General features: G+C 45.1%; 1 protein-coding gene across 1 annotated transcript; it reads left to right on the plus strand.

The window, feature by feature from the left end:
- Positions 1–22,013: 22,013 nt before the first annotated feature.
- Positions 22,014–27,817, plus strand: LOC134219927 (probable cytochrome P450 28a5). Its single transcript, XM_062698832.1, has 4 exons — positions 22,014–22,256; positions 26,075–26,318; positions 26,388–26,480; positions 26,546–27,817. The coding sequence occupies exons 1-4, from the start codon at positions 22,069–22,071 to the stop codon at positions 27,512–27,514; spliced, it is 1,494 nt and encodes a 497-aa protein (XP_062554816.1). The 5' UTR covers positions 22,014–22,068; the 3' UTR covers positions 27,515–27,817.
- Positions 27,818–27,970: the final 153 nt, after the last annotated feature.

A 27,970-nucleotide genomic window follows, 5' to 3' on the forward strand; every position in this document is an offset into this window, starting at 1 on the left:
TCCTGGGAGATTTTAACTCCCACGGAACAGGCTGGGGGGAACTGTACGACGACAACCGTATAACAATGATATACGACCTTTGCGACGACTTCAATATGTCAATTTTGAATACAGGAGAAGTTACACGAGTGGCTCCTCCAGCAAGAGATAGCCGTCTAGATCTTTCCATTTGTTCGAGCTCATTATCGTTGGACTGTACTTGGAAGGTGGTCCAAGATCCCTATGGTAGTGATCATTTGCCGATCGAAGTTTCGATTTCCAATGGACATAAGCAATCTGCTTCGATCGATCTTTCATATGACCTAACGAAGCACATCGATTGGGGCAAATATGCGGACGCCATCAGCGATGGCATACAGTCGATAGAAGCACTTCCCCCGCGGGAAGAGTACAAGTTTCTATCGCAGTTGATTCTTGAAAGCGCTCTTCAGGCACAACGTCGGCCGGTGCCAGGAGCTTCAGTTCGTAGGAAACCCTACAGTCCGTGGTGGGACATCGAGTGTACGCAACTTTATCGCGAGAAATCCGCCGCGTTCAAAGAATTTCGGAAACACGGGGCGATCGTTCTTCACAAACGATACACCGCGCTCGAAGTCCAGTTCAAGAAACTGGTCAAAGTGAAGAAGCGCGGATATTGGCGCACTTTTGTTGAAGGTTTATCGCGCGAGACTTCAATGAAAACTCTGTGGACCGTCGGGAGAAGAATGCGCAACGCGTCGTCCGTAAACGAAGATCGTGAAAGCTCGTCGCGGTGGATACTTGACTTCGCAAAGAAAGTTTGTCCGGATTCGGTACCGGTGAGGCAAGAGCTACGTGATGCTTTTGCTGACAGGGATGATATGGATCGTCCCTTTCGATGATTGAATTCTCACTTGCTCTCCTTTCATGTAACAATTCCGCTCCAGGGATGGATAGAATCAGGTTCAATTTGCTCAAAACCTCCCAGACGTCGCGAAGAGGCGCTTATTGAACTTGTTCAATCAGTTACTGGAGAGCAACATTGTTCCGGATGATTGGAGGCAAATGAGGGTGATAGCCATCCAGAAGCCCGGAAAACCTGCGTTGGATTGTAATTCGTATCGCCCCATCGCGATGCTGTCCTGTCTTCGGAAGCTGTTGGAGAAGATGATTCTCTTCCGGCTTGACAAATGGGGTGAATCGAATAGTTTTTTGTCAGATACACAGTTTGGTTTCCGCAGGGGCAAGGGAACGAACGACTGTCTTGCGTTGCTTTCTTCAGAAATTCAGCTTACTTTCGCTAAAAAAGAGCAAATGGGCTCAGTGTTTTTGGACATTAAGGGGGCTTTTGATTCAGTTTGCGTCGATGTCTTATCTGACAAACTCCACGAATGTGGATTTTCACCAATTTTGAACAACTATTTGTACAATTTGTTGTCAGAGAAGCGTATGAGTTTTTCTCATGGTGACTCGGCAACTTCACGAATTAGCTACATGGGTCTCCCCAGGGCTCATGTTTGAGCCCCTTCTTTACAATTTTACGTCAGAGACATTGATGAATGTCTCATGCCAAATTGCTCGTTGAGACAGCTTGCAGATGATTGTGTTGTATCCGTTTCGGGGCCAACAGCGATTGATCTGCAAGGACCGTTACAAGATACTCTGGACAATTTGTCCACTTGGGCTACGAAGCTGGGTATCGAATTCTCTCCGGAGAAAACTGAGATGGTTGTCTTTTCAAAAAACATAAGCCGGCAAAGTTCCTGCTCCAACTGATGGGTAAGACAATCACTCATAGCATATCTTCTAAATACCTCGGGGTCTGGTTCGACTCGAAATGTACCTTCGGGAAGCACATTGTGTATCTGACACAAAAATGCCAGAAACGGATCAACTTCATGCGATCAATAACCGGAACATGGTGGGGAGCGCATCCCGAAGATCTTATGACGTTGTATAGAACAACCATTTTGTCGGTCCTCGAATACGGTAGTTTCTGCTTCCAGTCCGCGGCTAAAACACACATGCTGAAGCTTCAAAGGATTCAGTACCGCTGTCTCCGTATCGCGTTAGGATGTATGAATTCGACACATACGATGAGCTTGGAAGTACTTGCGGGAGTACTGCCACTAACAGATCGTTTCGCGGAATTATCGCTCCGGTTCCTCATCCGCTGTGAGGTTCTCAATCCATTGGTCATTGACAACTTCGAGAAGCTGCTCGAACAAAACCCTCAATCTCGATTCATGAGTATTTACCACTGGTACATAACGCTGGAGGTAAGCCCTTCTTCGGTAGATACCAATCGTGCTAACTTCTTAGATTCTTACAGTTCCTCTGTTACTTTTGATCTGTCCATGAAGCAGGAGGTTCATGGAATACCAGACTTTCTGTGTGCGGAGGTCATACCTCCATTATTTGCAAGCAAATACGGGCACGCCAGTGAGGAGAGAAGCTTTTTACAGACGGGTCAAAATGGATGACTCCACTAGTTTCGGTGTTTTCAACGTTTTTCATATCGCCTACTTTAAGCTCAAAGAGCCTTGTTCCGTGTATACTACTGAGCTAGCAGCTATACACTATTCACTCGAGCAAATCGCATCCCTACCTCCTGACCACTTTTTCATCTTCACCGACAGTCTAAGTACCTTGGAGGCTGTTCGGTCAATGAAACCGGTTAAGCACTCAGCGTATCTTCTGAATGGGATACGGAAAGCTTTGAGTGCCTTATCACAACGGTCTTACACAATCACCATGGCTTGGGTCCCTTCTCATTGCTCGATCCCGGGAAATGAGAAAGCGGACTCTTTGGCTAAGGTGGGCGCTATGGAAGGTGATATTTACGATCGGAAAATCACCTTCGATGAATTTTTCACATTAGTTCGTCAGGAAACCTTGAACAGCTGGCAACAGAAATGGACAAATGGGGAGTTGGGTAGATGGCTGTATTCAATTCGCCCGCAGGTGTCGAAGCGTCCATGGTTCAAAAATTGAATATGGGACGAGACTTCATTCGAACCATGTGTCGTCTAATGTCCAATCACTACACTCTAAATGCACATCTTTTCAGAGTGGGGCTCTCGGAAGGAAATCTCTGTGTTTGCGGCGAGGATTATCAGGACATCGATCATGTCGTGTGGGCGTGCGAGGAGCATCGTGGCCCCAGATCTGCGCTAACTGAACATCTCCGGGTCCGAGGAAAACAACCAAAGCCTATTAGGGAAGTGTTGTCGGGCCTTGATCTCGAGTACATGTCCCTGGTCCACCAATTTTTGAAAGTTGCTGATGTAAAACTGTAATCAATGTCTGCCCATTCCCTTGTCTGTCGTACCCCATATCGAATGTCTTCCTCTTGTTGTACATTTCCATGTCTGTCGTTAATCCCCTCCGTATGTCTTCCTCTCGTCGTTGTCTCCCAAAAAAAGTTTGTTTGTCCCGTTACAGATGTAAAAATGCGAGGAATGTCAACTTTGTGAACATCAGCATCGTAATTACTTAAGCACCCTAAAATCCTTTCCTTTCCTACTGTATTATTGTATTCCCTAACCTCGACTAAACCGCGAGTCTTTCGGTTCCCCAAAACTAACACTATGTATAAGAATCAAGAAATGTATTGTTAAACTTGATTTCGGCTCCGTAACGCTTCACGGCAAATGAGCCTTCCAAATAAACGAAAGATTAAAAAAAAAAAAAAACATCTAAGCCCATAGTCCGATCTGGCCAATTTTTAATAAGAAAATATGAGACATTCTGCGTCGAATGCAACTTGTTGTGAGCAAATCGGTTAAGGATATGTGCCCGAAAAATGAGTGACATTTTTTACGCGATTTTTCCGTAAGAATTTGTATTTTGGCCATAACTTTCGATCCCATAGTCCGATCTGGCCAAATTCAAATAGGAAATAATGGGACAGGATTCTGCGTCGAATGCAACATGTTGCGAGCAAATCGGTTGTGGATAAGTGCCCGAAAAATGAGTGACATTTTTTACGCGATTTTTTCGTATGAATTTGTATTTTGGTCATAACTTTCGATCCCATAGTTCGATCTGGCCAATTTCAAATAGGAAACAATGGGACAGGATTCTGCGTCGAAAGGAACTTGTTGCGAGCAAATCGGTTGAGGGTAAGTGCCCGAAAAATGAGTGACATTTTTTATGCGATTTTTTCGTATGAATTTGTATTTTGGCCCTAAATTCTGATCCCATAGTCCGATCTGTCCAATTTCAAATAGGAAACAATGGGACAGGATTCTGCGTCGAAAGCAACTTGCTGCAAGCAAATCGGTTGAGGGTAAGTGCCCGAAAAATGAGTGACATTTTTTACGCGATGTTTTCGTATGAATTTGTATTTTGGCCATAACTTCTGATCCCATAGTCCGATCTGGCCAATTTCAAATAGGAAATAATGGGACAGGATTCTGCGTCGAATGCAACTTGTTGCAAGCAAATAGGTTGAGGATAAGTGCCCGAAAAATGAGTGACATTTTTTACGCGATTTTTTCGTATGAATTGGTATTTTGGCCATAACTTTCGATCCCATAGTCCGATCTGGCCAATTTCAAATAGAAAACAATGGGACAGGGTTCTGCGTCGAATGCAACTTGTTGCGAGCAAATCGGTTGAGGGTAAGTGCCCGAAAAATGAGTGACATTTTTTACGCGATTTTTTCGTATGAATTTGTATTTTGGCCATAACTTTTGATCCCATAGTCCGATCTGGCCAATTTCAAATAGGAAACAATGGGACAGGGTCCTGCGTCGAATGCAACTTGTTGCGAGCAAATCGGTTAAGGGTAAGTGCCCGAAAAATGAGTGACATTTTTTTTAGTAGTTTTGCGCACACACACACACACACACACACACACACACACACACACACACACACACACACACACACACACACACAGGGGGGCAGCAGGGACTTTGTCCAAGGGCTTGACGACCCCTCCCCATGGCCACTGCGAGTTAGGGGGCCTGTCTAGGATGTGGTGGGGTTTGACAGTGGGCTCAGTTGATCCTCTATAAAAAGCTGCATGTGTCTGCAAGCAGGCCCTATCACAGCGACCGTGCGCCGCTCAAAGCACACAAGCCCAAGAGGAGTGCCAACCGGCACATCAGGATTCATACCAGTAAGATCCTGATTATGGTATACTGGTCACAGCAAACGACATTGGACGATTCTCGGTTTATGGATAGGACTAGGCGTATATGGGCTGACAGTCGAGCTATTCTGTTTCCTGAGTAATAAAGAGTGACATCTTCTTGAAATGGCAAGCAGGCTAATGGTTCGTCTGCCTCCGTCCCGATAAACAACCTGGCAGGCCTCCGGTAACGCTCAAAACCTGTCACCTATACCGGTGGGTAGTAGGTTCAGATGCACCATTCCTGATTTACACCGATCCGGCTCTGAACACGGTGTTATAAGGCACCGGAGTCAACCCTTGCATGGACCTCACTGTTTACAAAGGCACCCATGGGATCATAAGAGGCGACTATCTACAACAGGTAGAGATAACGGCCCGGAGGGGGACCCTTTTAACATGGAAACAAATTCTACAAACAACGAAGGAGCAGGCGGGGCGAATATTTTCGCAAAGAGTGGGAAGCTGCAGCGATCTCCAGTGATGTCGCAGGCAGCAGTAGCGAGTACCAGTAGTACGGCCAAGACTGCTGAGTACCAGGCAGGCCAACAGGAGCTAGGATCCGGGAATAGGGTGTCCACCCAAAAATCGGAAAGTAGTGCTACTCAGGAGGAGCTACAATTCGAGAGGTCCAACCTGATGGAGGTGCGGAAGCGAGTCAACGAGCTTTATGACTTCGTGAAGGACAAGCACAATGTTCACACGAAGATCAAGCTTCTAGTGACAAGCATTAAGTCCGCCGTAAAAGCAGCCGAACACGAACAGATCGCGCTGAAAAAGAAAGCCGAAGCAGCTGAAAAGGTGCTGAAAGATGCGGCGGAGCATACAGCAGTTGAGACACAGCAGGCACCCAAAAGTCCCCGAACCACTCGAGGAAGGGATTCGCCTGGAGAGCAGGAAGGCACGAAAAAGCAACGGAACGTGCAAGACTTTGCCAGCGTTCTGAAGGAACGTGTCAAGGATGGTGAGTGGCAGACCGTGGAAAACCAGCGGGAGAAGAGGAAGCAGCAGAAGGAGAATGTGGAAAAGAGGAAGGAACAGAAGAAACAAGAAAAACGTCGTTCTCCTCGGGAGAGAGTTAAAGGTGATGCCCTGATCGTAGAAGCGAGCGATAAAACGTCGTACGCAGCGATCCTGAAGAAAGTGAGAGAGGACCCGGAGCTAAAAGACTTGGGTGAGAAAGTGGTGAGAACTAGGCGTACCCAGAAGGGGGAGTTGCTGTTCGAGCTGAAGAAGGATCCCACGATCAAGAGCTCGGCCTTCCGGGAGCTCATTGCCAATTCATTGGGCAGTGACGGTAACGTAAGAGCTCTAACGCAGGAAGCAGTGGTCGAGTGCAGAGACCTGGACGAGATCACGACGGAAGACGAACTGAGGGATGCACTGGTCTCACAATGCAAGCTGGGGGAAGTGCAAATGACGGTTCGACTGAGGAGAGCGTATGGTGGCACACAAGTAGCAGCGATACGACTACCAGCAGAGGCTGCCAACCAAATGGCGGAGGCGGGCAAGGTAAAAGTAGGATGGTCGGTGTGCCCGTTGAGATTCGCCCCACGAGTCACCAAGCAGATGGAGCGATGCTTCAAATGCATGGCGTTTGGCCACCAGGCGCGAAACTGCAAAGGCCCGGATAGATCCGGTCTATGTAGGAAATGTGGTGAAGAAGGACACGTTGCTAGGGACTGCACGAAGCAACCAAGATGCCTGCTCTGCAAACCGGAGGACGGAAACGACCATACGACGGGTGGCTTCCAATGCCCTGCATACAAGAAGGCGATGGCGGGCCGGGATTAATGGAGATCATCCAGTTGAATCTCAATCATTGCGACACCGCACAGCAACTGTTGTGGCAGTCGACAACAGAAGCAATGTGTGACGTGGCAATTATTGCTGAACCGTATCGGATCCCTCCTGACAACGGCAACTGGGTGGCGGATTCATCGGGGATTGCAGCTATCCAAGTGATGGGCAAATTCCCTATTCAAGAAGTGGTAGACAGCTCAAGCGAAAGTTTCGTTATCTCCAAAATCAACGGGATCTTCGTGTGTAGCTGCTACGCACCCCCAAGATGGACTTTGGAGCAGTATAACCGGATGCTGGACCCACTCACGGCGAAGCTGATCGGTCGAAACCGGTAATCATCGGAGGCGACTTCAACGCTTGGGCAGTGGAGTGGGGAAGCAGGCTGACTAACCCCAGAGGTTACAGTTTGCTGGAGTCGTTGGCAAAGCTGGACGTCAGGCTGTGCAACGAAGGTACCGTTAGTACATTTCGCAGAGATGGCAGGGAGTCCATCATCGACGTCACGTTCTGCAGTCCGTCGCTGGTGAGGAACATGAACTGGAGAGTTAGTGAGGACTATACACATAGTGATCATCAGGCGATCCGGTATTGTGTTGGAACACGAATGCCGACGGTACGGCGAGAGATTAGGAATAGCGGGCGAAAATGGAAGGCGAAGGACTTCGACAAAGATCTTTTTATCGAAGCACTCTGAGCGGACAGCGGCGCTACAAATCTCGATGCAGACGAGCTGACAGAAACTCTTGCGAGGGCATGCGATGCGACGATGCCAAGGAGACTGGAGCCAAGGAAAAGCCGGCGGCTAAATTACTGGTGGAACGATACTCTTGCTAGCCTTCGTGTTGCGTGTCTCAGAGCCAGAAGACACTTTCAGAGAGCAAGGTCTGAAACAGTCAGAGAGGAGCGTAAGATAATCTTCCGTGAAGCTAGATCGGCCTTCAAACGGGAGATTAAAGTCAGCCAATCCAACTGCTTCAAGGAGTTGTGCCGAGAAGCTGACGCTGATCCTTGGGGCAACGCTTATCGGGTCGTAACAGCGAGGATCAGGGGTCCAGCGACGCCAGCGGAAATGTGTCCGGACAAGCTGAAGATCATCGTTGATGGTCTCTTCCCGCAGCATGATTCTACGATGTGGCCACCTACACCGTACGTAGATGAAGACGGAGTAACCATTGCAGGTATGCAAGTCTCCAACGACGAGCTGTCATCAGTGGCGAAAGGTCTGAAGATGAAGAAAGCTCCGGGTCCGGATGGAATTCCAAACGTGGCTCTAAAATTGCGATACTGGCGTTTCCAGATTTGTTTAGGATGGTGCTGCAGAAATGCCTAGCAGATGGTAACTTTCCGGATAGGTGGAAGATCCAGAAACTAGTGCTGCTGCCGAAACCAGGAAACCGCCGGGAATCCAGCATCGTATAGGCCCATATGCCTGCTGGATACACTGGGAAGCTTCTGGAAAGGATTATCCTTAATCGGCTGACGCAGTTCACTGAAGGCGAGACCGGCTTATCGGAAATGCAGTTCGGATTCCGAAAAGGCAGATCGACGGTGGACGCAATCAGGACGGTCATTGAAGCTTCAGAGAAAGCGGCCATGAAGAAGAGGCGCGGCAATCGATTCTGCGCTGTAGTAACGATTGACGTCAAAACGCTTTTAACAGTGCCAGCTGGGAGGCTATCGCCGCAGCGCTGCACGGTATGCGGGTTCCTGACTACTTGTGTAGAATCATTGAAAGTTACTTCCAGAACCGGATCCTGGTTTACGAAACGAATTCGGGGCAGAAGTCGATTAGGGTTACCGCAGGTGTTCCGCAAGGTTCCATTCTAGGCCCGACGCTGTGGAACATTATGTATAACGGAGTTCTAAAACTGAAGTTGCCCAAAGGCGTGAAGATTTTCGGATTCGCGGATGATGTCGTTCTAACGATAACCGGAGAGTCGCTGGAAGAGGTAGAAATGCTGGTGGCGGAAACGACCGACGCAGTTGAAAACTGGATGAATGGAGTCAAACTGCAGCTTGCTCACCACAAAACAGAAGTGATGCTGGTTAGCAACTGCCGCGAGATCCAGCGGATCCAGCTTACCATAGGAGGGCACAACATACCGTCCGTGCGGGCTTTGAGGCATCTAGGAGTGATGATCGACGACCGGTTGAATTTCAACACCCATGTAGACTATTCCTGCGAAAAGGCATCTAAAATGGTCAGTGCGTTTGCAAGGATCATGCCGAACGTGGGTGGTCCTAAAAGCAGCAGTAGGCGTCTTCTGGCAGCAGTAGCATCCTCGATACTGAGGTACGGAGCTCCAGCCTGGGGAGCTGCGCTCAAGACAAAACGTAACCGCAGAAAGTTGAACAGCGTGTTTCGCCTAATGGCCGTTCGAGTCGCGAGTGCGTACCGAACCATTTCCTCGGAGGCAGTTTGCGTTATCGCAGGGATGATTCCAGTCTGCATAACCCTAGCAGAGGACATCGAGTGCTACCAACGGAGGGATACCAGAAATGTGAGGAAGGCGGTAAGACTGGACTCTATGGTGAAGTGGCAGCAGGAGTGGGACAATGCGGATAATGGAAGGTGGACCCATCGGCTCATCCCCAATGTGTCGACGTGGGTGAACAGGGAGCATGGTGAGGTGAACTTTACCTCACACAGTTCCTGTCCGGACACGGTTGTTTCCGCCAATATTTGCACCGGTGTGGCCATGCATCATCGCCATTCTGCCCGGCGTGTATCAACGTAGAGGAGACTCCAGAGCACGTGATATTCGACTGCCCGAGGTTTGCGGAGGCACGTAGGAGAATGCCTGCCATAAGGGCGGACAACATCGCAGAGCGAATGTGTCGCGATGAAGGTACGTGGCATGCGGTAACCAGAGTTGTGACACAAATAATGTCAGAGCTGCAGCGTCGATGGAGAAGGGACCAGCAAGCAAGGGTCGGCTCGGAGGAAAATCCAGCATAGTGAGCAGTGTTTGGCCTCGGGTCGTCGGGGCGCCGGTGAACCGGAAGTCTTCTGCCAACCGGAATCGTCGGACCGACTTCGGCACTCGATCAGTCAACCTGCTGAAGAAAGAAGAAAGAAGAGGGAAGTGCTTCGGGTATGTAGGGCACCGCCAGTGCGGACGTCATCCACCACCGGAACTGTCGGACCACCTCTGCAACCCGAAGACGAAGTCGGCGCAATGCGCGAAAGCGTCCCCTGCGATAGCCGCCGGTAGTCGGGGCACCATCAGTGCGGAAGTTTCCTTCACCGGAACTGGTGGACCACCCTCGACGCCGGGGAAGTCAGGAGGATTCGAGTGAGGAAGTTTGCGGCACGACCGCCGAGGGATCGAGACAACGTAGCAGTGGATCTCAGCCAGCCAGTCGGCGAACTAGCCTAAGCTAGGGGCCGGAATTTTAGAAGAAGTGCATGAGCACAGCCCCCCCCGAAGTAGTCGCAGCATCCCGTGGTCCCGGGGGGATCGAGGCAAGGAAGATAAGGGACCCGGTTTATCCGGGAGGCACATTTTTAGCAGGTCGGGAGGAGCCTGGGTCTCCGGGCCTTCTATAAAAAGTTTGTTTTTGGAGCGATCATATAGCCTTTACCGTATACTTAGTATACGAGAAAGGCAAAAAGTGAGCTAGACTTTTTCGAACTCTTTTTCACAATAAATAGTAATTTGACCACAACATCTAAGCCCATAGTCCGATCTGGCCAATTTTTAATAAGAAAATATGAGACATTCTGCGTCGAATGCAACTTGTTGTGAGCAAATCGGTTAAGGATATGTGCCCGAAAAATGAGTGGCATTTTTTACGCGATTTTTTCGTAAGAATTTGTATTTTGGCCATAACTTTTGATCCCATAGTCCGATCTGGCCAAATTCAAATAGGAAACAATGGGACAGGATTCTGCGTCGAATGCAACATGTTGCGAGCAAATCGGTTGTGGATAAGTGCCCGAAAAATGAGTGGCATTTTTTACGCGATTTTTGCGTATGAATTTGTATTTTGGTCATAACTTTCGATCCCATAGTCCGATCTGGCCAATTTCAAATAGGAAACAATGGGACAGGATTCTGCGTCGAAATCAACTTGTTGCGAGCAAATCGGTTGAGGGTAAGTGCCCGAAAAATGAGTGACATTTTTTACGCGATTTTTTCGTATGAATTTGTATTTTGGCCATAACTTCTGATCCCATAGTCCGATCTGGCCAATTTCAAATAGGAAACAATGGGACAGGATTCTGCGTCGAATGCAACTTGTTGCAAGCAAATCGGTTGAGGGTAAGTGAAACAATGGGACAGGATTCTGCGTCGAATGTAACTTGTTGCAAGCAAATCGGTTGAGGATAAGTGCCCGAAAAATGAGTGACATTTTTTACGCGATTTTTTCGTATGAATTGGTATTTTGGCCATAACTTTCGATCCCATAGTCCGATCTGGCCAATTTCAAATAGGAAACAATGGGACAGGGTTCTGCGTCGAAATCAACTTGTTGCGAGCAAATCGGTTGAGGTTAAGTGCCCGAAAAATGAGTGGCATTTTTTACGCGATTTTTTCGTAAGAATTTGTATTTTGGCCATAACTTTTGATCCCATAGTCCGATCTGGCCAAATTCAAATAGGAAACAATGGGACAGGATTCTGCGTCGAATGCAACATGTTGCGAGCAAATCGGTTGTGGATAAGTGCCCGAAAAATGAGTGGCATTTTTTACGCGATTTTTTCGTATGAATTTGTATTTTGGTCATAACTTTCGATCCCATAGTCCAATCTGGCCAATTTCAAATAGGAAACAATGGGACAAGATTCTGCGTCGAAATCAACTTGTTGCGAGCAAATCGGTTGAGGGTAAATGCCCGAAAAATGAGTGACATTTTTTACGCGATTTTTTCGTATGAATTTGTATTTTGGCCATAACTTCTGATCCCATAGTCCGATCTGGCCAATTTCAAATAGGAAACAATGGGACAGGATTCTGCGTCGAAATCAACTTGTTGCGAGCAAATCGGTTGAGGGTAAGTGCCCGAAAAATGAGTGACATTTTTTACGCGATTTTTTCGTATGAATTTGTATTTTGGCCATAACTTCTGATCCCATAGTCCGATCTGACCAATTTCAAATAGGAAACAATGGGACAGGATTCTGCGTCGAAATCAACTTGTTGCGAGCAAATCGGTTGAGGGTAAGTGCCCGAAAAATGAGTGACATTTTTTACGCGATTTTTTCGTATGAATTTGTATTTTGACCATAACTTCTGATCCCATAGTCCGATCTGGCCAATTTCAAATAGGAAACAATGGGACAGGATTCTGCGTCGAATGTAACTTGTTGCAAGCAAATCGGTTGAGGATAAGTGCCCGAAAAATGAGTGACATTTTTTACGCGATTTTTTCGTATGAATTGGTATTTTGGCCATAACTTTCGATCCCATAGTCCGATCTGGCCAATTTCAAATAGGAAACAATGGGACAGGGTTCTGCGTCGAAATCAACTTGTTGCGAGCAAATCGGTTGAGGGTAAGTGCCCGAAAAATGAGTGACATTTTTTACGCGATTTTTTCGTATGAATTTGTATTTTGGCCATAACTTTTGATCCCATAGTCCGATCTGGCCAATTTCAAATAGGAAACAATGGGACAGGATCCTGCGTCGAATGCAACTTGTTGCGAGCAAATCGGTTAAGGGTAAGTGCCCGAAAAATGAGTGACATTTTTTTTAGTAGTTTTGCGCACACACACACACACATACACACACACACACACACACACACACACACACACACACACACACACACACACACACACACACACACACACAGACATCACCTCAATTCGTCGAACTGAGTCGATTGGTATATAACACTATGGGTCTCCGGGCCTTCTATAAAAAGTTTGTTTTTGGAGCGATCATATAGCCTTTACCGTATACTTAGTATACGAGAAAGGCAAAAAACAGATTAATCCATCTTGCGGTAACCATGTCGTTCTCGTACATTATAAAATGTATCAAAAAGTCCCATTAAAATGGTCAAAACCGCACTTCAAGGGGATTTTACTTACTTATGGATCCTGTACACCTCCAGTGGTGCAAAGGGCCGACTTGAAAGATCTCCATCCTGAGCGATGCCCGACTATCGCTTTAACCTGTTGCCAGGTTAGATTTCGGTCGACTTCTTTTATTTCTTTATTGAGGCTTCGCCGCCATGAGCCTCTTGGTCTGCCTCTGCTGCGATGTCTCGCTGGGTTCCAGTCTAATGCTTGCTTACAGATTTCGTTTCCGCCCCTACGTAGAGTGTGGCCGACCCAGCCCCACTTCCGATCCCGAATTTCTGTTGTTATCGGCCTCTGGTGACAACGACGATGGAGCTCGTTGTTTAAGATCCAGTTGTGAGGCCACCAGGCCCGAATTATATACCGCAGGCATCTGTTAATGAACACCTGCAGCCGTTGAGTGTTCTCCACTGATACACACCATGTTTCGCTAGCGTATAACAGCACAGATTTCACGTTAGAGTTGAAAATTCGTATTTGGGTGCGTTCACTTATCTGCCTGTTTTTCCAGATATTTCTTAAACTCGCAAAGGCAGCCCTTGCTTTCTTGATCCGTGCGCCTATGTCGATCTTGGTACCGCCGTCTGACGCCATTTGGCTACCAAAATATTGGAAGCTTTCAACATTCTCCACTGGTTGCCCGGCTACTGTGAAACTGGAAGGAGTCACCGTGTTTACATCCAACGATTTGGTTTTGTTGACGTTGATGACTAAACCTGCCGAGGAGGAGCGATCGGCAAGGTCGTTGAGCTTACTCTGCATATCAGAGCGCCGTTGCGCGAGTAGTGCAACGTCATCCGCCAATTCGAAGTCGTTTAGGTGCTCCATGGTTATAGGCTGCCATAACAGCCCGCGGTTTGGTTCACGGTCAATCGCATCTACCAGAATCTCATCGATTACGATGAGGAACAGTAACGGTGATAGAATACATCCTTGCCTCACACCAGCTACCACCCGGATATGATCGGACAAGACCCCATTGTGCAGCACTCTACACTAAAAGGCCTCGTACTGTGCTTCGATGAGGCCGATGATTTTCTCAGGAACCCCCTTGCGTCTCAGGGCGCCCCACATATTCTCGTGATTGAGACGGTCGAAAGCTTTTTCGTAGTCAATGAATACCAAGTAAAGAGACTCTTGGAATTCGTTGACCTGCTCCAAAATGATGCGGAGCGTGACAATATGGTCCACACAGGATCTTCCGGCACGGAATCCGGCTTGCTGCCGCCGGAGAGTCGCATCGATCTTCTCCTGAATCCGGGCTAGGATAATTTTGCACAGAACTTTGAGAACGGTACACAGCAACATAATGCCTCGCCAGTTATCGCATACAGCCAGGTCACCCTTTTTGGGTACCTTCACTAAGATACCTTGCATCCAGTCGACCGGGAAAGTTGCGGTGTCCCAGATATTACGAAATAAACGATGCAGTAGTTGAGCGGATGTCATGGGGTCAGCTTTGAGCATCTCGGCTGATATGCGGTCGACCCCTGGGGCTTTATTCAATTTCATGCTTTGGATGGCTGTTTGAATCTCTAGCAGTGATGGAGCTTCGGTATTGACACGTGTTATACGTCGGATCCTAGGCAGATCATGCCGAGGTGGTGATGGCCTGGTTGGCACTTGAAAAAGTTGTTCGAAGTGCTCGAACCAGCGTTTCAGCTGATCAGTTGGGTCGGTCAATAACTGATCATTCCCGTCTTTCACAGGCATCGTTGCATTCATTCGCCCCGCTTAAGCGTTGTGAGATATCGTAGAGGAGGCGAATGTCCCCGGTTGCAGCGACTCTCTCCTTCGTCGGCCAGAGAGTCTGCCCACGCTCGCTTGTCCCGTCGACATGAGCGTTTTACTTCCTTCTCAAGAGCCGTGTATCGTTGACGGGCTAAGACTTTGGCTCCTCTGGTTTTCGATCGCTCTATCGCGGCTTTGGCTTCTCTTCGCTCCTCTATCTTCCTCCAGGTCTCATCGGTGATCCATTGTTTTCTCTGGGTGCGTAGTTCGCCCAGATTGTTCTCGCTGGTGGCGATGAAGGCATTCTTGATGGCGGTCCATTGGTCTTCCACGCTGCCACCTTCCGGAATATCTGCAGCACGCGTCTCCAGTTCTTCAACGAAGGACCGTTTCACCGTGGCATCTTCCAGTCGGCGTGTGTTGAATCGTCGTCCAACTCTTTCCTCCTGCCGACGAATCCGCGCAATGCGCAGGCATATTTCGCCGATGAGGAGGTGATGATCAGACGCGATATCGGCACTACGTTTATTCCGTACATCAAGAAGGCTCCGTTTCCATTTTCGGCTGATGCAGATGTGGTCGATTTGATTTTCTGTAAAGCCGTCACGGGAGACCCACGTGACCTTGTGAACCGGTCGATGAGGGAAGAGCGATCCCCGATCACCATGTCGTTATTACCACAAAATTCTGCGAACAGCTCTCCGTTTTCGCTCATTTCTCCGAGACCATGGCGTCCCATAATGCGCTCATGGTTCGAGTTGTCGGATCCGATCTTCGCATTGAAGTCGCCCAAACAGATCTTGATATCACCCTTCGGAATTCTATCTACGACGGCATTGAGTTGACTGTAGAAGTTCTCTTTGTCTTGCAGATCGGCAGCATCGGTTGGCGCATAACATTGGATTATAGTAAGGTTTCGGACCCGTGTTCTAAATCTGGCAACGATTATCCTTTCACTTATAGGTTCCCACTTCATAAGCGCAGAGTGTGCCTGAGCGCTTAGTAGGAAGCCAACTCCGCGATGCCGGGGAGCGTGTTCACCTCGTAAACCAAAGTATAGCAGAACTTGTCCCGACGGCGTTCTTCAGAGTTTAGCCAACGGACTTCACTCAGTCCCAGGATCTCAAGCTTCATGCGGCGTCCCTCATTGGCAAGTTGTGCCAATTTACCCTGCTGGGCTAGGGTTAAAACGTTCCATGTTCCTATTCGTGTCCGTTGTTTCGCGCTAAGAGTCGTCGCCGTAAAATCAGTCCGTATTCTTTCATTATCGGATTCTCGAACAAATTGATGTTTCGGGAACAGTAGGTTGTTGGCCCAAGGTTCCCTATCCACCGGGATGGGGCTGCCATCTTAGGTATAGCTTCCGGGGAATAGCATTTCATACTCAGCCGCTGGATGCCAGAACAGACGCTGTTGGAGCCGCACCTCCTTGGTGGACAGACGCTCGATCAGTCGGGTCAAATTTGTTTAAAGTCCCACCCAACACCAGGACTAGGCTAGTGCGCTTTGAGCGGCACACAGTCGCTTTGATAGGGCCTGCTTGGGGACACATGCAGCTTTTTATAGAAGTTCAACAGAGCCCACTGTCGAACCCCACCACATCCTAGGCAGACCCCACAGTACGCACCCTCTCACCCTAGCTGATGTCAGAAGGACAACAGTGCCCAGGCTGCACTACCAGCTAAGTACGCAACCCTTAGCTGGCGGTCAATTGTCATCGGAAGACTCGTGGAAGCGTGAGTATTGGAACTTGTGAGGACCAGAGCTATGTTAGGCGCCCCTTCCCGGATGTCAACTCACCATTTCGCAGCCCACTTCAAGGGGTAGATCCCATTATTTCCATCAATTTACATGTATTTGTATTTATGCATATACAATGTCGCCGTTTTTTGAAAAAAAAAACGTGGCTTTATAAAGTCAATTTCCTTTATTATCTCGGGCACTTTATATTGACGGTGAAATCGTTCCGCAGGTCAAGTTACTGCTTTAGTACGGTAGCTGATTTGTTTATTGATGATAAACGCTGAGTACATGAAAGTACTCGCTCCATTTATGCTTATCAATCCCTTATCTTAAATGTGTGATTCCTTATTAAGCTTGGTAAATAAATTTTAAATAGGTGGAATTTTCTTGTCACTAGCATTAGATAATTAACAGATCTGTTGAAAAACTCTCATCAAAGTGCAGTCAAACAAATATTGGGCTGTCCCTTATGTTCGAAATGTCATAGTACTCAGCTTTGAAATATAATCTGATCATTCCTGTAGGGGTCTCCAGTTAGACTTGCGAACAAAGGCGTAGGATTGCCAATCCAAAGATGGCGAGTTCGATTCTCGGTCCAGTCTAGGATGTTTTCGGGTGGGATACATTCTCGACACCCTGGACACAGTTTATCGGTCGTGCTTGCTAAACAAGATACATACTCATTATTCATGCAAATGACGGGTGTGGAAAAGCTTTTAATTAATAACTGAGGGAATCATACGATAATAAGTTGAAAAGCAGACCAAATTCCAATTGGAATGTAGATCCATAGTAGAAGTAGTAGTAGTATAAGAAGAAGAAGATGAAGAAGAACAAGAAAAGGAGAAGCAGGAGAATATGATGAAGAAGAAGTAGAAGGAGAAGAAGAAGTAGAATAAGATATGAAGAAGATGATGAAGAAGAAAAAAGAAGAAGACTTGTAGACATAACTGTTTTAAATTGTATCAACAGAGTAGAACGCTTTGTTGACCATACCTTTCTTCAAGATCCTAACTTAAGAATAGTTCGAAGCAGTGTCGATTCTGTTTCAATTTTGACATAGCTTTTTGAATTCGTGTATCGTGCGTTATGGTAAGCCACCCTACTCATGAGTCCTGTACGGTTGTAATCGACGATTAAAGGATCCCTCATATACACGCGACGCAATTCTATCGTTTAACGACTGCGATTCTGTCGCCGTTGGATTGGAAGCGTAAAAGGAGTATTTTCTGTAGAGACCCAACGATAGAATCACGGTGACTAGTGAAATCGCTTAGGTCAGGGGGATCCTCAAACTATGAGTGCTCTGCATCAAAGCTTAGAACCAGCATTAGGGTGCATTAGTTAATACTCAAGAATTAATAATAATAAAAAAAAAATATTGCTACGAATTAACACAAACTATAGGCTGCTTTTATTACATCTACTTCGATCTCCGTAATTCCTAATATACACAAACAAACATGTTTGATCAACTCGGTGCGTCAAACAACTCTACACACAATCAGTCCTAGCGTCGACTTATTTAGAACCCAGGGGGTGGATTAAATGTTCGTCAAACATACTGGAATGAGACGCTTTTATTGAATAGAGCTCTCCATCGTACTTTATTAACCGCCCATACTGAGCGAAATAAAAATGGCACCACCATGTTTCATACTAATAATTTTTGAAATAAGGTACAGATGATAGTAATTTCAGTTCAGAATGTAAGCGTAAGCACATTCTGTTTCACTACTTTTCAGTGCATTACATTGATATTAACCCGGGCAGAAGCCATGAACAGAATAACAAAACATGATATGAACTTGATTGATATAAGAGATAAAAGAACAGGCAACAATATCAAAAATTTGCACCGAAATATAAAATTAAAAATATCGAAATATCAAATTATGCTATGGATAAGAAAAAACTAATGGCACTTGATATCGATCACTTATTACAAATAACATATCTTGATATCCTCATGATATTTTAGTGCAAAATATTGATATTGTCGTCTGATCTTTTATCTCTTATATCAATCATGTCCATTTCTCATTTTGCTGTCTTATCAACATTTGATATTATTGAGCTATTTTCGTCTACTCGGGAAGGCGGACCATTTACATTTACGCTAAATCCCAGATTGATCTACCTAGTAGTGATTTTGCCTTTCTCGTGCATTATTAAACGACCCAATCAAACAATCAAATGCATTATCGGGAAATTCATTGAAATGCTGAATAATTTGTTATATTGATTTTAAAATCACAAAAGTAAAGTGTTATTAGCGTGCGCGTTTTATGCGAGTTTTCTTTATTATACTAGAAAGCTGCAGAAACGTTATGGCGTTATGCGTCGTAACTTCCATGCAATCAAAGGTTGCGTTGCAAATGTTGTACTAAAGTCATGTACAAAATCGAATAGAAGAGCTTGCATGGGTTGATACTTCAAGGCATTTTATGGCATGCTATAACTTAATTACTATGTTTCATAACTATATTAATATTTAGATTTTTTGGAATGCGCAATCGTTATGAAATTCAATAGTGATCAACTAGGGTTTGTACCCCGTCGAATGCAACTTGTTGCGAGAAAATCGGTTAAGAATTACTATATATGAAAAAGTGGCTAATGTTTTTTGTACACATCCACACACGGACTGACAGTTGACTGCGAAATGGTGAGTTTACATCTGGGAATTAGCGACCTACATAGCGCTGGTTCTCACAAGTTCCAATCCCACGCTTCCACGGGTCTTCCGATGACAATCGACCGCCAGCTAAGGGTTTTGTACTTAGCTGGTAGTGCAGCCTGGATACTGTTGTCCTTCTGACGTTAAGCGACCCGTGCCGAGGGGATGCATGGTCAGGGGTGTGAAATAATGAGCTAGGCTTTTAACGGAGCCTGTGGGGTACCTGGGCACCAGAGCGTTAATGAATAATATTTTTTTGTATAATGATTGAATAACCCATTATTCATTAATCATGATTGAATCTATGATTAATCACTAATGCTCTGCTGGGCACCCTCCACAGTAATTGTCCCTTACCGTGTCATGCTGGGCTCTGGCGTGGTGGACCTCTTTTCCCGAGCAAGTCGTGGGACCAAAATTGAAAAGCAAGTTAATTCTTCAATTAGTGGTAGTGGTGTAGGCGACAACCCCTTCGCAAGAGGTGGGTTGATCAGGTCTCCGCCTAGGAGGTCAGAGGCAATAGTCGGAAGCTCAGTGCGCAGCGCCAACGTGGGTCACTTAACCTTCTCCCCGGCTCGCCGGTAGTGGTTATGTACGGCCCATGGCTTGTGAGGGCGATGAACCGCAAACGCGATGGGCTTTCGGCCTTCGAGGTGGCGACGGAACAGCTGGACGCCATCATCGACTTTGCGTCATCGAAGCATAATATCAGTAAGGACCTCAAGGGGAGCTTGCTGAAACTTCAAAAGTCGATGTTGGACGCCAAGATGGAGAGGGCGCTCGTGACGGCCAAGTGCAAACCCGTAAAATCCGTGGAGTCGAGGTCTACCCAGACTGAGGCCCAAGGATTCGCGGACTCTGGCAAGGTCGAATCGACCGAAAGCGTGCCAGCGAAGACGGTGGTGCCAAAGTCTACCCAGACTGAGGCTCGAGTATTCGCGGGCACGCCGGGGGTGACTGCTCCAACGGAGCAGACACAAAAACGAGGGAGACAGTCTCCAGGGGATGAGCTTCCTGAGGGCCGCTCCAAAACGCGGAGGGTTACTACCCCGAACAAGGGTAGTGGGGCTGGGAAGCTGAACCCCGGCCAGGTACCACCAAAACCGGGGGAGGAAGGACCCGTAAAGGTCCGTCCATCCAGGAAAGACGATAGTAAGAGGTTACGGCAGGCTGAGAGCTCTCAGCCGCACCAGACCAGGGAAATAGAGGGGGGTGACGCTTCCTGGACCCTGGTCAAGAACAAGAGGAAACCGAAGTCGTCAAGGGCCGAAATAAAGGCCCAGGCGAATGAGGGTAGCAAGAAGTCTAGGGTAGGCGCCAATCGCTCCAGGGGCGATGCCCTAGTCATCAAGACGGACGAGGCTAAGTACTCGGACGTCTTGAAGGCGATGAGGAACTCCGTTTTATCGGCTATCGTCCAAGTCGTCTCGGAGCTACACAGAAGGTGCCTCGTGTACTCAAGGAACGGCTAGTTCAGGCGCAAATAAGAGGTGATCCAAGGGTTCGGAGTCGGCTTCATGGGTCATACCGGTGCCCTGTGGTCGAACTCGATCCTTTTATCGAACAAGTGGTCGCGCGAAGAACAACATGGTATCGTCGCTTTCGCGGCGTCGGTCAACCGGGCGGGTCAAGGCTGGGACAGGCGTAGGCACCGCGTCGGTAAGTCCCTCTGTGTGTTGGCAAATAGGCCCTATCGCAGAGAGGTCAATTTGGAGTGCACGCGGCATCATCATTCTTGATACCAGTCGTGCAGAGGGAAGCAGGCGCGAAGTTGACCCTTCCCACCTTCCGAGGACATAGGGCGTGGTAAGGCCACCTGGAAAGCCGGCAATACACTGACACGATACAATGGTGTTCTTCTAAAAAAGCGAGTCACGATGTTCGATGCTGCAAGGACACGCAGCTAAACTCGAGAGTGCGTTGTGCACTGGCCCCCCTTTGAAGCATTACTTTCTGGTTGTACCGAAGGGACGATAGGCTTAGCGGATCGGGGATGTAGTCCTGCCTCTCTCGTTTGCTGTTGAAGGTGGTTCCTAACCCGCACTTCCTGGACAACCCAGGATGTCTGTTGAGCAGATTCCCTCTCCATTGCTTAGGAATAGCAAGTAAACACACACACACATCAAAAGTTCGATTTTGGAGTGATCATATAGCCTTTCGGTACAACTTTGTTGTACGAGAAAGGCAAAAATCGATTTGAATTTTTTTGTCCAAGGGAGAACCTTTTGGAAAAAACAATGATTTTTCAATAACTCCGAAATGTAATGTCCGATCGGGCCAATTTTCGGATTTTGTTCGGATATGTATGCTTTTTTTTCGTTTGTTTAACAAACTATACATATGCAGAAGCTCTTTTAAGAGCAATTATGAAGTACTGTTTGAAGTCTTTGAACTGGAAACGCTCCAGGGTGTTGAGTTTTGCCAAAAACTACTGATCTGTACCGAAGCAATTGAAAGATTCGGCACCAAATTATTTAAAAACAGTTTTTGTTGTTTCCTCGGAATGTAAAATGGATATATGCAGATTCTGGAACAATTGTTAATGATCGAAGTTCAAATCCACTAATTCTACGTTCGATTTGCGGTTCTGTGTCTTTGATACAACCTTCTATATTTTTTTCTAAAAATATCTATAAGAAGACGAAATGTACAGTTTTAATACGTTAATCTTTCGATCTTCGGTCTAAGACCCTTTGGCTTAATGACCCAGCACCGGTTGATGAAGCTAATCAATAAGAATTGTATATGAAATCAGTCGGCAGTTTGAAATGATGCTGTAAAAATATATCGTGTAGATATGAATGTTTACATTGTTTACTGACGCAACCTGTATGTAGTGTTTATCATTTGCGATAGTGGTGCGCAGCAATATTAACCCAGACAATTGACTTTGATTTAAATTCGCTCTCTTTTATACCGAATGGGATCTCGAAAAGCGTCAGTCGAATTTCTACAGTTTGCGTGGCAAGTTCAAATCTACAATGTGGTGGACAGTTGTTGGGTTATTGGGTGGCTTCCTTGGTGCCGTTTATTTGTTCCTGACATGGAATTTCAACAAGTGGAACAAGTTGGGAGTCAAGGGACCCAAGCCGAAAGTATTGTTTGGAAATATTCCAAGTGTTTTAACGCAGAAACAGCACATTTACTATGAGTACCAACAAATATACAAGTGAGTATTATTCGGCGTGGTGGAAGCGTTTAGTGAAAAAATGTTAGGCTTATCAGTGATCGTAGTTGTCCCATATATAGTAAACTGAATGCTCATATGTGTATTTCTCCTAACATCGATGGAAGGATTGTGGTGTTATAGGATACTTGAAGAGTAAATTGCTATCTTGAAGAACGTTGAAGAACCAGAATTGTTACTTGGATATGGATATTGGAAACCACCAACAATAATGGTTTCCATAAAATAACATTCCAAAGGGTGAATTAATTTATTATAAAAAACAACTTTTACCATCTGTGGTTTCTTATGAAAGCCAAGGAAAAACGTGCACCGTTTATATATTTCACAATACCCATGTCATAAATTGTTTTATATTTATGATCCTACTACAAACTTAAAAAATAAAAATAAAACTATAATATCGGTTGTTTCGCTGATAGTTTTTAACATTATTTTTATCGAAGTTATGCGATTTTAATTCAAAATAAACTTGAAAATAAAATTTCTGTTGCGATTCGTGATACTAAATAATATCGGTCTGACTTGATTCTTACAGCAGTACTGTAGACGTTGATTTAGTCTAATTTAGCTAAACAGATGTAGGTTTTATTTATTAAAACATACTTTTATGTGCTCAAATGTGCTCACAAATTCGGTGAATTATTGAGAAGGCAATTGCTTTAAATATTACGGCGCGGTGCTATTATTATTATTCTTTGTAATAGTATTTGCTTTGCTACTAGTTTGGGATACTACTAAGAAGAAACCTTCCACTGCTGTCCTGCACCTTCTGGAAGCCAAAAAATTATTTAAGCTTGATTTAGTAAGTGCAACTAATTGTGTGATATTTGCATTTTCTTAATGCCATATCAGTCTGTCAAAATATGCACACCAGAGCCACAAGTACGTTCGCATTTTCTCCCAGAGCGCGCTCGTGTGGCTGTGACGTGATTTTTTTTCGACAGATTGATATGAGTTCAGGAAATTTAAATATAACTTCCATCTATATTATGGAACGTACACACGGTCAAGCAGTTCGACCAACATTGACTCCACCTCTCGTTTGTTCAAACATCCATCAAGTTTTACCAACAGCGGCACGCACACGAACGACCGAAGCGCCAACTTGAGCACCAACCTTCATAAAATATATGCGGGTTTGTTCAACTTCTCTACAAATGCTCAAACATTTTCGGCGAACCTTGACTCCACCCCCGACAACTCAAACCAAAATCAAACCGTTTTAATTTTTTCCAACCGAGCCGCCAACTGTCAAATGGTTGTTCGAACAATTTCATATACGTTCAAACAAAGCAGCAACCAAAGCGTTTTCTTGGGGGTGGAGTCAATGTTCGTCAAACTGCTTGACTGGTGTGTACGCTGCATTAAATATAACTTCATCTTGGCCGAAATTTGACAAATGTCGTATTACTATGGGGCAGTGAGAGATTCATTATTTGACGTTTGAGCGGTGCCGAAATTCATTTTGAATGAACTCGATGTATGAATTTATTATTTATTACCAGACTAAGGCCGTCCTGATCGATCGCTGTGCACCTTGTTCCTTGTTCTTTGTTCTTGTTCCCGTCGGATCGTTGTCGAGAACCATTTTCACCGGATTACAGTCCGACATTCTGGCTACGTGTCCGGCCCATCGCAGTCTTCTGATTTTCGCGGTGTGAACGATGGCTGGTTCGGTCAACAGCTGATGCAACTCGTGGTTCATTCGCCACCTCCACGTACCGTCCACCATCTGTGCCCGATCATAGATGGCACGCAGCACGATGTATGAAAGAGTATTCATTTTTAGTAAACAGCGCACCGCTCAAACGTCATTGTATTCATTCGATGCACCTCCCCATTCAAAACATATAATGACTTACTCAGTTTTCTTCTTCACAGATTCATTCATATGATTGGTACTGAGAATGGTCACTGCGTTCGAAGAAAACATAATTAGCCTTGATTATATTGACTTTTGGCGCTAAAAGTGTACCTCAGTTAAACGAGCTCGATGGTCTAGTGGCTACCGCTTCTGCCTTATAAGCAGGAAGTCGTGGGTTCAATTCCAGACTCGTCCTCTGTATTTCTATCTTAGTTCTTCCTGTATTTCACGTTCTACCAAAACGATTCCTACTGTTATAACCTTCCACACAATCCCAAAATCTCCCGTGGCACCTATGAGAGGTCCTAGAGTTCTCTACATCTTTCTTAAGTAGGTGTCCAACTAACCATCCTTCCCCTTCCTCAGCATTCGCAAGGACGTGGCCAGGACACATCTCGACTATTGGAGGGTGCATTGCTTCCACCTAAGAGATAGTGATTAGTCCCAAATCAATATCTGTGGTAACGGTGCTAATGCTAATGCTAAAAGTGTACCTCAGTTGAACGTAATTGTGGGTAATTATTCAGATCATCATATAAGTGTTCAGTTTGACAGTGTTTTATTAGTTTCTTCTTCTTCTTCTTCTTCGTTGGTATTACATTCCTGACTGGGACAGAGCCGCCTCGCAGCTTAGTGTTCATTAAGCACTTCCACAATTATTAACTGCGAGGATTCTAAGCCAAGCTACCACTTCTTCATTCGTATAGCATGAGGCTAATACGATGATACTTTTCTGCCCAGGGAAGTCGAGACAATTTCCAATCCGAAAATTGTCTAGGCCGGCACCGGGAATCGAACCCAGCCACCCTCAGCATGGTCTTGCTTTTTAGCCGCGCATCTTACCGCACGGCTAATGAGAGATTTTGTTAGTTTATGAAATCTAAATAAGGCTTATAAAAATATTAAAAAAAAAACAATTATGTTTCCCCCCCCCCCCTTAGATTTTATTGCCCGAAGTTTTTGGTTAATGTTTCTTCATTTAATTTTTTATTTTTCATTACTCTCCACATTGACATTTCGAAGGTCGGTAGAATATGATTTTAATTAAATATTTGTAACAACCATAATACTCACTGGCTGATATTCGATCGGAAATTGTCAGTGTTCATCCGAATATGGATATGTTACGAAGTGAGGGTGACAAAGAAGGCCGTTAGGCTTTACCAAAAAAAAAATCAATTATTAAAACCCCTGTTTACAATACAGCGTATGGCATTCAAATTTGGTTCACGCCTTATTTATCCAACATACTAAGTTTGGAATTTAAATATTTTTCTATCGTTTTTTCTTATTCTCATTTTGATTTCACATTAAATTAAGGGAAATAGTTTCAAATCAGACGTGAAGTAAACCAAGCCATAACTTACTTTAATTTCGTAATTGCTTTGAGTATACGCAGTTTGTCATTAAAATATTTTTGTTTGAAAAACCGATTGTGTTTCATTTAATTGAACGATTTTCAAATCTTATCTAATTGAAACGCTCGAAAATCTTGCAGTTTTTTTTTTAAATCAAACTAAACTTGTTTTAAAACGGATTTTGGAAATAAAGGTAGCCTCACAACACGTGTACTTTGTGATGTTTTCGGGATTTAAACCTTTAAAAGGATCTCTGGGTTGTGATCTAAGTAAGGATTGGGATTCTTACTCGACTAGTGCACCTCTCCAGAAACTTTTATTTTTGATTGGGTGTTGAATTATGGGTGAGATTATTTGGCTTTTCAAGACATTATCAAGTGCTACCCAAGCAATTTCTGAAGAATTTGAGTGAATCTAATGCACATGCTCATAGGACTTTAACAGTAGTAAATTAACTTTATTTGTTGGCTGTATGCTGGCCGCAAATATATATACAGATATAATATTCGAAGTTTTTGCATGTGACATTTGAATCTATATGAATGTTGTGTAATTCGTTATTGCTCTTTCCACAGTGATTACAAAAATGAACCAGTAGTAGGATACTTCGCCGTTCGAACGCCACTATTGATGGTGCGGGATCCGGAACTGATCAAAGTAGTTCTTACAAAAGGCTTTCGCTATTTTGCGGATAACGATTTTTCCGATGTCGTGGATGAGAAGTCCGACCCACTGTTCGCGAGAAACCCATTCAGTTTGTCCGGGGAGAAATGGAAGACACGACGAGCGGAAATCACACCGGCCTTCACGAACAACAGAGTAAAATAGACAACACTCATACATGTGAAATCAGTGTGAAGAATTCATAACTTTTACCTTTCCTTTCAGATAAAAGCGCTTTCGTCTCTCATGGATGAAGTGTGTGTTAAAATGACTGAATATGTCAAGAAAAACAATGCGAAGGCCATTGATACTAAAGAGGTAAATTTAGCAAAAAAAAAGTTTTAATTTTCGCTGTATCTACTTTGTATTTTATTTTCATTCAGCTGATGGCAAAATACACCACCGATGTCGTTTCAAACTGCGTATTTGCAATCGATGCCCAGTCTTTTTCCAAGGATAAACCTGAAATCCGGGAAATGGGTCGTCGTATAATGGATTTCAACTTCGTTGCGCAGATTATTTTGTTGGTAACCACATTTTTGCCATCAGTCAAAAAGTTTTACAAATTTTCGTTTGTTCCTCGGGAAGTGGAAGAATTCTTCATTCGCATAATGAAAGACGCCATTCGTCATCGCAAGCAGAATAACATCGTACGAAACGATTACTTGGACTACCTACTTAGTCTACAGGAGAAGAAAGAAATTTCGGAAATTGACATGGCAGGCCATGGAGTATCGTTCTTCGCTGATGGTTTTGAAACATCCAGCCTGATAATGACATATTGTCTTTTCGATCTGGCAAGTCACCCTGAAATACAGAACCGACTAAGGGAGGAAATCCGAAGCGTTCAAGCTGCTGAAGGAGGCATCAATTATGATAGTATTGGAGAAATGACTTATCTTGATCAAGTTCTAAATGAAACGCTACGACTTCATCCTATTGCTCCTGTCCTGGCGAAACGATGCACTGAAAGCACTGTACTCATTGGACCAAAAGGAAAGAAAATACATGTTTCAAAAGGAAGTTCCGTTGTCATTCCCTTCTTTGTCCAGCTTGATTCCCAGTACTACGACAAGCCTGATGAATACAACCCAGAGAGATTCTCACCAGAAAATAGAGGTGGCAAACAATACAAGGAGCAAGGAGTATTCTTTCCATTCGGTGAAGGGCCCCGAATGTGTCTGGGAATGCGGTTTGCTCTTGCCCAGCTGAAAAGGGGGCTGGTGGAGATAATAGACCAATTTGAAGTATCGCTGAACTCGAAGACCCAGGTTCCATTGAAATTCGATCCAAAATTGTTCATGTTGTACCCCATTGGTGGCATCTGGTTGGACTACAAAGCTATCAAATAAGTTTATTCTTAGTTTGCTAGATATTTTGCTAAAAACACTACACGTTTTTAATGATTCCAGTGAGCATTTCGCTCTTTGAAGGAAACACCACATTGAACCCCGGACCAGCATGCAGCGTCCATTGGCACAGTCAAAACTGTTGTCGTGAGAAGTTTTGTGACAATGGTGGGGATCGAACCGATACTATACAGCGCTATGCAAAAAAAAAATCGCTGAAAAAATTAGTCAACAACATTCTGAAGGCTAAACAAATCTACCACCTTACATTATTTGAGATCAATAAATAATTCTTCTCCAATATTATATGTGGCAGAAATTTATTGTTCCGAAAATGCCTATTCTGGGTTATCTTACTTTATCTGACGCTTGATCTGACGGGGTCTCCAGTAGCCTTGCAAGCAAAAGCGTAGGATTGCCCATCTGGAGATGGCTGTAATTTATGTAATAAATATTTCT

Source organism: Armigeres subalbatus, chromosome 3, assembly GCF_024139115.2.
Source record: "Armigeres subalbatus isolate Guangzhou_Male chromosome 3, GZ_Asu_2, whole genome shotgun sequence".
Taxonomy (NCBI): Eukaryota; Metazoa; Arthropoda; class Insecta; order Diptera; family Culicidae; genus Armigeres; species Armigeres subalbatus.